The 14,839-nt window shown below is 37.3% G+C and overlaps 1 protein-coding gene and 1 long non-coding RNA gene across 4 annotated transcripts in view; one reads left to right on the plus strand and one right to left on the minus strand.

Moving 5' to 3' along the window:
* LOC112580113 overlaps positions 1-14,839 on the plus strand; it is a 982,521-nt gene that overhangs the window by 767,102 nt on the left and 200,580 nt on the right. The window lies entirely within an intron of this gene.
* The window catches only part of CDH8 (cadherin 8), a 382,099-nt gene continuing 373,317 nt past the window's right edge, over positions 6,058-14,839 (minus strand). The window contains exons 11-12 of the mRNA XM_025268779.3: positions 9,575-9,826; positions 6,058-8,147 (exon numbers count right to left, since the gene is read on the minus strand). Of these exons, the coding sequence (XP_025124564.3) occupies positions 7,654-8,147; positions 9,575-9,826 (746 nt within the window). The 3' untranslated portion in view covers positions 6,058-7,653. The remainder of the gene's footprint in view (positions 8,148-9,574; positions 9,827-14,839) is intronic.

Genomic DNA, 14,839 nt, shown 5'->3' on the forward strand with positions numbered 1-14,839 from the left:
TCAGACCAACCTAAGTTTGAAGCTAGATGCAAATAACTGTTTACAAGAGCATGCTTCAAAAATTAGCTTAAGCAAGATTCATTAGCTCATTTTTTTATACATAAAGGAAATAAATAAATAAAATTTTAAACTATAAATTTTATAAATAAGTCATTTGTCAGTTTTTTATAAATAAATCATTTGGCAATGCCATCTCATATAATCTTTCCATATTAGCTACATAGCCCAGTTATTGAGCAGCATGATGCTCATTGTTCATAGGAGACATATTTCTCTTTCCTTTCAGATAGACCATCAAATCAGGGGGATTTTAAATGACATGACCTCTGTAATACTAGCATTGGGTGGAAAATACTGGGACTAGAATATCTCTAATGTCAAAAGTACATCAGATTAACAATAACAACAACAAAAATTACACCAGGTGATATACAGATATGTGTTGACTAAGAGGAAAATAATGAAAATAAACCCTGGTACAGATAGAATAATCATCATAAACAGCAATAACTACAGTGACAATAATACACGCAGCACCATTTGGCCGACTGAGTAACTTTGCAAAGGTGCTTTGTATAGCAAAAAACAAAGTATTGGGATAGAGGAAAATTTTAAAGTACATTGAAAACTACATTTCTTGTGAAAAATGTTCTACAGTTATTGTCTCCACAGAAACACAATATAAAAAATATCTAATCCAACTTCACAATGTTATGCATTTCATTCTAATGTCAGGTACCATGGTCATTATTTTGTTCTTAAATAAAAACCAGCCTTTAAAATCCTTTACCTTCAGTACAGTTTCTTTCAAAGTTAAGTTCAGAAAAACAAAAAGCCACTGCCCCAGGTTTTTGGTAGTATGTGATTGTGAGAAGAAAAGTTGCAAATATAAATTTATTTCTAAAAACTTGAAGATATCTGTGTGTATAAATATATGTGTGTGTATATATATATTGTCTTTTGATGTTGATATTTATGTTTAAATTGTGCATTTATATAGCTTTTATAGTGATGCCCAATCTTACCTTATTTTTTGACTGACAATGATGGGATTTCAGTCATGCTCAGCCTTTCCAACAGTGCCAGTGATGGGATTTTTTGAAATCTTATTACTGGTTGCACTGCCTTGATCTCAGATGGAACTTTCAATCAAAAAGGCAATCAGAAGGTTATACATTTGTGAGATTCCCTGCAAAGCCAGTGATCACATAATACAACTTGTTGGAAAGGCCTACTTGCCTCCAGTCCTTATGTGGCTATAAAGAGTAATTGGCTACTTAGCTCTCAGCACCTGCTTTTCCTTCTCCAAAATACAGCATAGTCCAGAACTCTGTTGGGTCTCACTGTGGAATCTGGCTGCTCCTAGGAGATTTCCAAGTTTCACGCAGAGACTTGTCTTACTTTAAGCATCTGATTAAGCAAACTCTCCCAAAGACACATTTGGCTCTTTCTAAGCATTCTTGTTTCACTAGTGATGTCAGTGAATCTAAGTTTTATTTTATATACATATGAACACTCACCCACACACTTCTGCAAAACACTTTTACTGTAAAGTTTATTTCCTAGAAATAGCAATTCCGCATGGCACTGCTACCCACTCCAGTATTCTTGGGCTTCCATTATGGCTCAGCGGGTAAAGAATCCACCCGCAATGCGGGAGACCTGGGTTCAACCCCTGGGTTGGGAAGATCCCCTGAAGAAGGGAAAGGCTACCCACTCCAGTATTCTGTCCAGGAGAATTCCATGGACTGTATAGTCCATGGGTTCACAAAGAGTCAGACACGACTTAGCGACTCTAAATGTAATAAATGGCAATTCTAACACTTGGATTTTATTTCTAGCAAGTTTTAATCATCCTATTATTAATATAAACTTTTAAGTCTTATTACAGTACTCATAAAATATTATTATAAAAATTGCCTCAGTACTCTTTAGTGTACATGTATTGATGTTTAAAAGAAATTTCTTCAATTTTATTTGATCAAATAGTGAACAAGGTTGAGGCTGAATTGATCCCATGTGGTGTCCAGTCACCCAGGGATGCCTCACGTTCCCAGGCAGGAACCTTGGATTGTGAGGTAGGCAGAGGGAGACAATTTTGTCTCACTTGGCTCCAACTCACTGGTTTTTCTCCAGTATTTAGAGAACACTTGGGTGGGATAAATTTAAAGAAAAGGAAAAAAATCTAATGCTTGGAACACAATAATGATCTATAGACACATTAAAATGCCTATGGACTGAATAAGCATTTCATTTGCAAAATAACTACACATGTATATGTAAGACATATGTCAGTATTGCTACGATAGAAAAACCATGCACAGAGACAGAACTTTGTTGTTCAGTCGCTAAGTTGTGTCTGATTCTTAGTGACCTCATGAGCTGCAGCACTCCAGGTTTCCCTGTCCTTCACCATCTCCTGGAGTCTGTTCAAACTCATTTCCTTTGAGTTGGTGGTACCATCCAACCATCTTATCCTCTGTCACCGCCCTTCTCCTCTTGTCCTCAATCTTTTCCAGCATCAGGGTTTTTCCAGTGAGTCAGCTTTTTGCCAACAGTATTACGGTGACAAAAAATGCACAGAGACAAAACTAGTCACTTTGGTATACTCAAATCCTAAAAGTTTGAAAACCCCATCAACCTCTTGATGCAGGAAGTTTTAGCAATTCTACTGCTAAAGTAAAAAGTACTTTAAGTCATTGTAGGAGTGTGAGTGTGTGTATATATTCTTCAGATCTTTATTTAAAGTCATGGTTGCATGCATGCTCTCTCAGTCATGTTTGACTCTTTGAGACCCCATGGACTGTAGCCCACCAGGCTCCTCTGTCCATGGGATTTCCCAGGCAAAAACACTGGAGTGGGTTGCCATTTCCTCCTCCAGGGCATCTTTCCAACCCAGGGATAGAACCCACATCTCCTGAATTGTCAGGTGGATACTTTACAACTGAGCCACCCTGAAAGGCCATACTTATTTATATTTGGGATACTCTAAAAGTGTAGTTCAGCCTTATATGAATACAGTATAATTGGCTTGGTCCCATATTATAAAACCTTAAATGGTCTTTTAAGCACAAAGAGTCAGCATAATGGTGGCAAAGAAAATCAGCAATAAAACCACACTTTCTTTCTCTCTTCTTGGGCAAAGTAAATTTTGAGATAAGATTGAACAACCTGTATACCGAATAATCACAATGGTGTGATCACTGACCTAGAGCCAGACATCCTGGAATGTGAAAACAAGTGGGCCTTAGAAACCATCACTACGAACAAAGCTAGTGGAGGTGATGGAATTCCAGTTAAGCTATTCCAAATCCTGAAAGATGATGCTGTGAAAGTGCTGCACTCAATATGCCAGCAAATTTGGAAAACTCAGCAGTGGCCACAGGACTGGAAAAGGTCAGTTTTCATTCCAATCCCAAAGAAAGGCAATGCCAAAGAATGCTCAAACTACCACACAATTGCACTCATCTCACACGCTAGTAAAGTAATGCTCAAAATTCTCCAACCCAGGCTTCAGCAATATGTGAACCGTGAACTTCCAGATGTTCAAGCTGGTTTTAGAAAAGGCAGAGGAACCAGAGATCAAATTGCCAACATCCACTGGATCATGGAAAAAGCAAGAGAGTTCCAGAAAAACATCTATTTCTGCTTTATTCACTATGCCAAAACCTTTGACTGTGTGGATCACAATAAACTGTGGAAAATTCTGAAAGAGATGGGAATACCAGACCACCTGACCTGCCTCTTGAGAAATTTGTATGCAGGTCAGGAAGCAACAGTTAGAAGTGGACATGGAACAACAGACTGGTTCCAAATAGGAAAAGGAGTTCATCAAGGCTGTATACTGTCACCCTGTTTATTTAACTTCTATGCAGAGTACATCATGAGAAATGCTGGACTGGAAGAAGCACAAGCTGGAATCAAGATTGCCGGGAGAAATATCAATAACCTCAGATATGCAGATGACACCACCCTTATGGCAGAAATTGAAGAGGAACTAAAAAGCCTCTTGATGAAAGTGAAAGTAGAGAGTGAAAAAGTTGACTTAAAGCTCAACATTCAGAAAATGAAGATCATGGCATCCGGTCCCATCACTTCATGGGAAATAGATGGAGAAACAGGGGAAACAGTGTCAGACTTTATTTTTCTGGGCTCCAAAATCACTGCAGATGGTGACTGCAGCCATGAGATTAAGAGACGCTTACTCCTTGGAAGGAAAGTTATGACCAACCTAGATAGCATATTCAAAAGCAGAGACATTACTTTGCCAACTAAGGTCCGTCTAGTCAAGGCTATGGTTTTTCCTGTGGTCATGTATGGATGTGACAGTTGGACTGTGAAGCAGGCTGAGCGCCGAAGAATTGATGCTTTTGAACTGTGGTATTGGAGAAGACTCTTGAGAGTCCTTTGGACTGCAAGGAGATCCAACCAGTCCATTCTGAAGGAGGTCAGCCCTGGGATTTCTTTGGAAGGAATGATGCTAAAGCTTAAACTCCAGTACTTTGGCCACCTCATGCGAAGAGTTGACTCATTGGAAAAGACTCTGATGCTGGGAGGAATTGGGGGCAGGAGGAGAAGGGGACGACAGAGGATGAGATGGCTGGATGGCATCACTGACTCGATGGACGTGAGTCTGAGTGAACTCTGGGAGTTGGTGATGGACAGGGAGGCCTGGCGTGCTGCGATTCATGGGGTTGCAAAGAGTTGAACACAACTGAGCAACTGATCTGATCTGATACCAAATAATATCTCCTGCTCATGAAAATCACCCTATAAAGATTATCTTATTTACTGGCAAGTTCTGAGGATATGGATATTATATTCCTGAAAAATAGTGTAATTTTTGTTATACACGTTTATATGCCTGTAACCTATGTCATTTCACTGAAAAGTACTCTAGAACTGAGTCTAGTATGCAAGAGATAACTGAAGTAGTAATTTAGTCCACACATTGGAATAGAATGTGTGACATCCTCAGAATATTAATTTTGGTTACTACTACAACTACTATTAATGATCTACATTTACCAGGTATTTGTTTTAGTCATTGTGCCAAGTTCTAATGTATATGAAAGTCACTTTAGGTCATCATTTTAACCTCAAGAAAAAGAGTTCAATAGTCAAAGTGATAAGTATTAAAGATAAACTATTCTCAGGCAAAGAAACTCAGTAAGGGGTCAGTTAAGTTGCTGAGCACTGGGAGGTTGTAAATTCTAAGTGTAATATTTAAACATTTTTGTTGATCAGTCATATCCAACTCTTTGCGACCCCATGGAATGTAGCCTGAGAGGCTTCTCTGTCCGTGCGATTCTCCAGGGAAGAATACTGGAGTGGGTTGCCATGCCCTCCTCCAGGGGATCTTCCCAAGCCAGGGATGGAACCCAGGTTTCCCATATTGCAGGCGGATTCTTTACCGTTTGAACCACCAGGGAAACCCTATTTAAACATTTTAAATCCATGTAGTCAATCCAGAATTTGGTGCCTTTGGATTTCCAGCTAAAGCCCTGCTTCTCTCAGGCAACCCCAAGCCAATGACTGAGGTGGCAGGGGAACTGGAGGCTGTTTTTACCCGATGAGAGATTCCTCTCACGGGAACCCCTCAGAACTCCCTATTTGTCTGACAAAAGTTTGTCAGGTCTGCATTGCAGTCTAAGGTTCTCCTGCCAAATCCTGCTTCCTAATCTCCTCACTTTGACGTTTTAAAATCTGTATCCTTGTCTGAAAAAGTTCCCCGCACAATCCTGTTTCCTTTCTTTTACCTTTTACTCCTAACCCCGCTTTAGCATTTGTTTCCAGGAGGACCCCAACTAGCAGAGCTGAACTAGCCTTACCATATACCATGTTCCTGCCCATGTTCCTTTAATGGCCCTGTTGTTATCTTCCTGTGTGATCATCACCAAGCCATTTCTCATCTCTGGTTCTTTATCATAAAGACGCTTAAAATAAAAAGTGATCCACGGGATGGTTTTGTTGAACATTCTAGAATTCTAGTTAGAGTTGATGACTCTGTTAATCGATTTCCATCTGATTGGAAAAAAAAAAAGTGATGACAACAAAGGTATTTATAAAAATATATTTCACAAAGTAGGAAACAATACAGGAGTTTCTCTGAATACAATACATGGAGTAAATAAACAATATTGCGTTAAAGCAAAGTAGAAAATTAAAATGATCTGCATGTAGTACTTGAGTTTTATCATACATTTTCTACTCCTAAATGGCAGGTTTGCATTACAAATTGAATATGCTCATATCTTCTAGTGCAGTTCTGTTTTGGAGTCTAATACGTTCTGTGCATCATCATGAAGATCAGGGAGAGAAGTGCTAAAAACAGAAGCAGTAAAATTATGTACAAATCAGTTTCTGCTCTAAAACAGTGGAATCAACTTGAAGCATGTTTATTGGGCAGGGCGTTATGTAGATATCTAAAAGTCTAGAGTTTAAATATTCACATGAATCAATATACTTTCAGATGTTTGTGCTTGTTGTAAAAACACCAAATACTAGGATTATGAACAAAATAGAAAACAGTCCAAAAGTTTCTCTGGGAAAATGCTGCTCCTGCCATCACCAGTCACAATAACATTTTCTACTCTAAAGAGACTATTAGCTTTCCTTTGATAATATTGCCTGCCATACTCAGCTCATCAAAATGTACATGTATTAAACATTCATTGTATATATATTTATATAAAACAATCTAAAGGATTATTAATGGATATAATTTAGTTTTTTTTTCATATAGTCCCTTAATCTATAAATTACCAACCTTAATAAATAAAAGCATTAATGGACATCAATAAAATATTTATTTTGAGGATTAAACAAATAAATTCACGCGCTAGCAGTAAAACCATCTGCCTCTTATGTAGTCCACTGTGTGACACAGTTTCTCTTTGTCCTTGTGGGAGAAGGTTAACTGGAGGGAAAGAGTAATCCTGGTTCCAGAGAACAGGCCCATTTGAATGAGATTTCTCTCCTCCCACCACTGAGCTGGCAGTCCCCACCCTGGAATGGATTACAAACATGAATATTTTAAGGCTCGACACAATATTTAAAGATGCTATTCCGTCTCTGATGAGTGGGGCCAACAATTATGTACAATGTGTGGTCAGCGTACCGTATAATCTAGGAGGCCTCCCAAAACTCCAAAAAGTCAGAATGTACAGCAGACCAAGTATTGCTTTATCATTAGTGGCAGGATCCTTACAGGCGAAGGGGAAAAAACCATTTGCATTTATAAAAATCCTCGCAGAAGACACATATCAGCAGCAAATTTCTTGCAGGTCCATTTTTCTAAGAAAGCACCTTTTTAATTTTGATTTTTTCCTCTTTATATGCCATTCCTCTAAGGAGGAGCCAGGATCCCAAACTTTGTCTCTGGTGGTCAGGTAAATATCAAATATCCAAAGACTTCTAGACACTCCACATACTTTAATTCACACTCCACAAGATTTATAACCTCCTAACATATACTTTTTAATTTTTATTATTAACTTTTTGGTTCAACAGTAAAATGTAGTTGAGTTTATAGATGATTGGTGCTAAACTTGCCTCTAAAACAAATAGCCACATTGGTTGTATCTAAGGGGAGTGACCCTAGAATATTACAGAATGCTCAGTTCCCTTTGATTTATTTATAATAATCCACTGTCAAGTTTCTTTGTCACTTTCACCAACAGAGTAGAGTTCGCCCAGTCTCTTAAAGCGGGGACCCCAGTCACTGAGGTAGTCAAAATTCTGGTCCGAGTCTGAGGTGGTGGACTCCAAGGAGCTGAGGGAGCCGGCCACAGACCCTCGGCCTTCATAGCCATAAATCTGAATGGAGTCATATGGTGGGGCTGTGGGATCGTTATCTGCCTCATGTAGCCGCACGTTTATAAATTCATCCACATCAACACCGTTCGGAACTGGCGCAAGCCCTTGCCTTGGCATAAACTGCAAATCTGGTTTAATATCTTTACGGGGTAAAAATCCATTAATTCCATCTGGGTTTTGTAAAGTTGCAATGTCAAAAGCCTCTGTGTCTTCTTCCCCTCCTCCTTCGTCATCATAACGAATGATGTTTTCTCTCACGTCTTCATCATCTTTGATAATGAGTGGCTCGTTTTTGTGTCGCCGCAGAGTTACAAACAGCACCACGATGACTGTAGGAAAAACACAAAATAACAATTAGCCAGACAGACATATAATTTCACAAGTAACACATCGTGTATTTTGAGCAAGGGGCATTATTTAAAAACTTATGAACATGTAACTTTCATGCATTCATTTGGGAATTAAGTGAAACACCTTTCTGAAGTATGGGCACTGAATTTTGAGTGCATATTATTCTAGGTTGCTTCTATTTATTGAATGGTGATGAAGAAGCTGGGTTAAAATAACAAGTTTGCATCTATTCATGGTGAAGGGTACATTTAATACCACTGGGAGCTCTGGAGTGAATGATGCAAAATGGGAAACAGCACAGAGAGCATGAGTAACTTGCTGTGTGTCTTGAGCAGGTCATTCAATACTTTTTGACTCCGTGCCTCTCTTCTATAAAGAAAAAGGAGCTGAATAGACTATATTGAGTATGTTTTGTGTTTTTCTAATAAGTTCTTCAAGACTGTTTCCAATAAAATAATGTTCATTCACAGACAAAGTGGTATATTAAGGTGAATGTCAGCTTTGAATGGGCAACTTCTTCTCTTGTGTGAAGGCGCTAGCTTTCCTCTACCTGGTAAAGTAGAACTAAAGGTGAGGAAAGGGAGAGGAATACATTAAAAGAAAAAAAAACAAAAACAGAAAACTAGCCAGATCAGCCAAATCAAACCTGGGCTAATGACATTAAATATGGAAGGAAATGATGCTCAATACAAGATACTGGGTGAGCAGAACTGATATAACCAGGAAGGTAGTAACTGACATAACCTTTTTCCAAGGGCAGGATAAGATGTATGAATAACTTTCCTTTTGTGTCCTCTTACTGTCTAATCTCATTTTTATAATTGAATTCTTTAGCAGAAAAGTTACAAAAACATTTTCTTAATTTGCAGTCTTCATCTTAATTTTATTTTAGTATCAAGAAAAGTATCTGAGAAACACAATGCAATTTTGAGAAAAAGGTATATTTTGTTTGCTTTTATCTTATCTCACCAAATTTTGTGATTGGATGGATTCAGCAACCCAACCCATACACTATTTAGATAAAAGAGTATTTTGGACATATGAGAGGCCCCTCTTGAAGTAAACTGGCATGCATCGGAACTCTGCGGGTCTTTTTATATAACAGTTGCTGTTGTAACCACATAAAGGTCCATCCCCACTCCCACCACAATTATTCATAGTTGATCTTTTCACGGGTGATGGAATTGAAAAAGGCAATGAACATTTCTCTACAACTGGACATTTACTATTACAATCCTTTTTTTCCTTCTTGGTGACCTTAAAGCTTGGAGAAGTAGAAAAGAGTTTTTCTTCCAAAGGATATTGACTAGGATTTTCTAGGTCGAGTTAGGGTTTTCTGTCCTTATTTACAGTCATTTATGAACCGGAAAAATGGTGACCACTAGGCTATGAAGAAAGTGCATACCTAGCAGCAAAATGATGCATGCTAATATGGCGATTAAGGCGCCCATACTGAGTCCAATCGGAAGTACATAAGCTTCAGCATTACAAGACTGGACAACGCCGTCACTGCTACAGCCACAGACCCGGATGGTCAGGGTGCTAGTGCTGCTCAGAGGAGGATTCCCACTGTCACTGATTATGATCGGTAAGAGATAGACTTCTTGCTTCTGGCGGTTGAATCCATTATGCTTTGCCAAAATGCTGAGGGAATTATCTGGAAAAATGAAAATTAAAATAGTTTGCATCATTTCAAAACGGCTGCCCGAACAACACTTGTTTTTCTCGTTCATAAATCCTCTGCAATCCTCATGACAATCCCAACTTCACTGAACCACTCATGAACTCTTCTTCTTCCCTATTCCCATTTTCCCAATTGGCATGGACCATACACACCCTTACAGGTTCAATGACAATGGCCTCAGGATAAACTAATGGAGTTTTAGCCTCACCTTGTAAATGCAAAGGATTTCTCTTGCAAAAATCATCTTCAAGTGTCCTTTTATAGAACACAAATTACCCAAAGTCCCCATAAATAGATTTAATGTTCTTTATCCAGACAATGAAAACTAGACTATAAATTTCCCCACATTTTGAAAGCCATATTTGAAAAGCTTTGTGTTACAAGATAGACTTTATGACCGTATGGCATACAAAACAATACACTTGATTCCCACAGGTACCTATTCATATAAAAAGGGTTATTTATGCTCTACAGCATTTACATTAAGATACACAAAAGTCCAATTTACTGCCAATTGGAGGAGATATGCCACATATTTTAAAATTCTGTAGAGAAGACCTGTAGTGGTTACACAAATAAGAATTAAATGAGAAGTCATAGGAGCAGGTGATCCATTTTTCATGTATAAATTATATGGAAATGTATACTGTTTATCTGGAGCAACACTTAAGGACACTTAAGGGCATACTTCAGTTCAAAGTAGAACTGACTAGTGAGAAGTGATTGGTCCCATGGTAGCCCTGTGAATCTCAAAATTTTACTCCCAAAATGAATTTCACCCCCAACTTTCTGTTGTCATTCATCCCTATGTCATGAACTGTAGCTATATATGTATATGTGTGTGTGTATATGTATATATATATATATATATATATATGTCTTTTCTCATTTCATTTAATGAAAGACAGAGGGCTATTCAGATGGGAACACTGATTATTTCATACTGATATTCAAGCCAAAAGCAAATAAACATAACTTTGATTAATGTGTGCAGTACCATTTGGGCAAAATGATTATTTCAGTGGGATTTTTTTCAAATATTGACAAGTTTGCAGACCCCAGAACATTTGTCTGTCTCATTGTTGCATTTTAAGGCAGACATTCCAAACCATTGTTGTACAGTTCCTGGTCATGGATGTCCCAGTGATTTCTAGAATATTCAAATACATGAACAGATATTCCACTCAAATGATTTTTATGTAAATGTGTTAAATCTTCTGTACCATATAGTACAGTGTGCTGTGCTATGCTGTGTTTAGTTGTTCAGGTGTGTCTGACTCTGCAACCGCATGGACTATAGCCCACCAGGCTCCTCTGTCCATGGGGATTCTCCAGGCAAGATTATTGCAGTGGGTTGCCATGCCCTCCTCCGGGGATTGAACCCAGGTCTCCTGCATTGCAGGCGGATTTTTTACCATCTGAGCCACCAGGGAAGCCAATACCAAAATTCAAAAAATGTGACAGACATTCCTTAAAATAAATGTATAAATTATATTTGTCTTTGCTTTGTTTAAGATATATGCAGACCTACAGTGTCATGATAGTAAGCAGTTAGAGAGAAAAAAAACTCTGAGTTAACATTTTTTTTTCTAAGTTATTTCTGATTGTGTCTCATTATTTAGTAATTTGAAAAGTGAAAAGAGGTCTCTAGTGGAAGTAAGCAGTGATATTTCAAATGATCTAGTAATCTTTATTTCCATGACAGAAGGAAATGCCAGTAAGCTAAAAGCAGGAGAACATTATCTCAGAACAGATACCAAATATATAGCTGTGTGTGTTATATTTCCAGAAAGTGTGAGACAAGTTTGAGTACAGTTAATTAGTACAAGGAATATTTGTGGATGATTTCATATACCATAGTTCAAAACAGAAGATGGGAATTGTTCTTCAAGATGCAATTAATAAAATTACAATGGAGGCTTTTGTCTTTTTGTGGTTAACATTATTTATATGAAAAACTATCTTTGCATAGTCTCTCTTTAAACAATCTATAATGATAATTTAGAAACTGCAGCAGGAGTATTACTCATTGCAGAACAAAGCTATCTCCTTTATTACTTAGAAAAGCATTGATGAGTCTTAGACCTAACTCATTTTTTTCTTTTACTATTCCTGGTATCTGCATATGTTGCTCTCTTTCTATATAAAGAAAATTATTGATTAAGTAAAGGAAGTTCATGGGTCATTTATGATAACTTTCACCTGCTACCTCCAGGGAAAGTCAATTGCCTATTTGCCTATTAATATTTTTACCATATTTTCAGTTGGTATTTACATTTATTATTAATTATTTTATTAAGTCAAAATGAATTGTCATTATTTCACACCCCCAAAAACCCACTGAATATTAGCAGTTTCACATACTTCAAATTCGGGTATTTGAAATACATATTTCTTTTAAATTGCATGTTGCAAATATGTTCAATAAAGTTCTGCTTTATTTATTGAAAACATATAATGCCTTTTCATTTTATTAAAATTTTAATCTCAATGTAGTCAATTTTATCAGTCTCTTTAATGATTAGTAATTTAGCCTTATTTTTTAAATTATTATTACGTAAAAATTACTTTTCTTAATATTGCCTTTCACATTTAAACAATTGTATGGTATCAATATTTTTCTGTACTGATCATTGATTTTCCCAAGGTTAATTGTGGAGTAATTTATCTCTTACCCACTGACATTCAATTCTCAGTTCTCACAAATCAAAATTTTGTATATCTTCATCCTTTTAGGCTCTCTATTATGTTCCAGTGCTCTGTTTTTCTAATCTTGTATCAATATTATGCTTTCTATGTATGAAAAATTTATAATAAATCATGATGTTTGTTTTTCCCATTATGTTCTTCTTTAGGAATATTTCAGTCATTCTTGCTCATTTGCTAATCTCTGACAAATGCAGAACAGATTACCAAGTTCCATGAACATTCCTGTAAGAGTTTTACTTGAAATTATATTAAGATGTAAATACATTAAGAGAATTGACAACTTTAGTCTTCTATGTCAAGACTGTGGTTTTTTTATTTAATATATGTTAAAATGTTTTTATTTTAGCTGTGAGAGATTTTCACATATTTCATTACACTTAGTATTTTATATATATATATAGTTGCTTTAGTACTTATTACCTTTTTAATATTATATTTTCATCTCATTGTTGCTAGTGTATAAAACATAACTTTTATATGTTGGATTTAATTTCAGTCACCCTTTAAGACTTTTTTTTTTTTTTTTTTACTTATAAGAATATATCTCAACACAGAGATACATATGAGGAGCATGATAATGTAGGGAATTCCACAGTGGAACTGGAATTACAGTTTATAAAATTTATAAAATAAAATTTAAGCAAACTAACATCTCTGGAAATAGTTCTGGAGAAGGGCACCAAACAGAGAAACATTTATTCAGGAAGCATAGTAGAGCCTGGTAGGAATGACTTGAGTATGGTGTTCCAACCGAGCCTGGTAGCTAGCTTCTTCACCCCTTCTCTCAGCTCTGCGAGGTGGAAACTGTACTCCAAATTGGTCCAGCCAAGAGCACAGAGCTTCCTCCCTGCCACAGCTAGCCGTTGAAGGGCAGTTCTCACCCTGCTCCTAGCTACCTCTTAATGGACTAGATTCTGAGTCGGTGTGGACAAGGCAGGGTTCCTTTCTTCCTTGCTGCCCCTGCTTGTGCAGCAGAGGCTCTACCTTGGCAAGACGTCACGGGGAGTACAGGGCTTCAGTTGTGCTTGCCCTGAATTATGACAGTGGCTTCGCGCTGGGAGAGCCAAGCCCAAAAGACTTGAGGCTACTGTACCCTCATGTCAAGTGCCCAGCTCCTAAAGCAGAGGTGTCAGAGAAAAACAGCATAGTCTCCAACTCAGCTTCAAAGCCTCTGGCTCAATGTTTTGCCTCAGTTGAGAAGTAGAGAACCTAGAAACTAGAAAAGAGCTGGAGAGGAGCCAGCCTGGGTCAGAACAATTCTGACACACTAGGGAAATACCTTCCTGAAGGAGCCCACATTTGGTTGGGTTAGGGATTTAGATGATTTCTGAATTAAGACCAATGCAGAAAGCATCTGGCATCTAGTGAAGTTTAACAACGTGGGTGTAGTCAAGGAAAGAGACAACTCTGCCAAAACCACTGCCATTGCTGGGGACTGTGGGCAAAGCCAAGGCTGGGATCCCCTGAGGTGAAACTTCAGAGGCTTAACGTTGCAGAGGGAAAACAGACCTCACCAAAATAATCCAGCCAGTTACTAAACAAATAAATGAACAAAGTACAAAAACATCCCTTGGCTGAAGGATCAATATCCAGAGTTACTATAATATATTCTCTAAAAATGTCCAGTTTTCAACAAAAGATTATAAGACATTCAAAGAAACAAGAAAGCATGACCCATAAACGGGATAGGGATGGGAGGTAGGAAGCAGGTGGGAGCAGGTTTGCTCCATGAGAGCAAGCAAAAATCAAGTTAAACAAAGACTTCTAAGAAACCATTGTAAATGTGTTCAATGAGCTACCGTAAACCATTAAAGAACGATGGAGGCATGATGACAATCTCATATCGTAGAGAATATAAATAAAGAGATAGACATTATTTTTTAAAAAGAACTTAATGGAAGCTATGGAGTTGAAAAGTACAGTAACTAAATGAAAAATTACAATAGCTAAACTGTAAATCTGAATTGGCAAAAGAAAGCATTAGTGAACTTGGAGATAGATCAATAGAAATTTTGCAAACTGAACTATATAGGGAAAAAAAGAAAAATGAATAGACCCCTAGAAATATATGGGACAAAATTAAGTGCACCAATATACCTGCAATGAAAATACTAGGAGACAAAGAAAGGAAAAGAAAAAATACGACGGAAAAACTTCAAAACTTTTTGGAAACATTAGTTTCCACATTGAGAAACCAACAAAAATCAAGGTAAACACAAAGACACTCACAAAGAGACAGAAAAAAATACTGAAACTAAAAGACAAGAAGAATATTCT

The sequence above is a fragment of the Bubalus bubalis genome, chromosome 18, assembly GCF_019923935.1.
Source record: "Bubalus bubalis isolate 160015118507 breed Murrah chromosome 18, NDDB_SH_1, whole genome shotgun sequence".
Classification (NCBI taxonomy): Eukaryota; Metazoa; Chordata; class Mammalia; order Artiodactyla; family Bovidae; genus Bubalus; species Bubalus bubalis.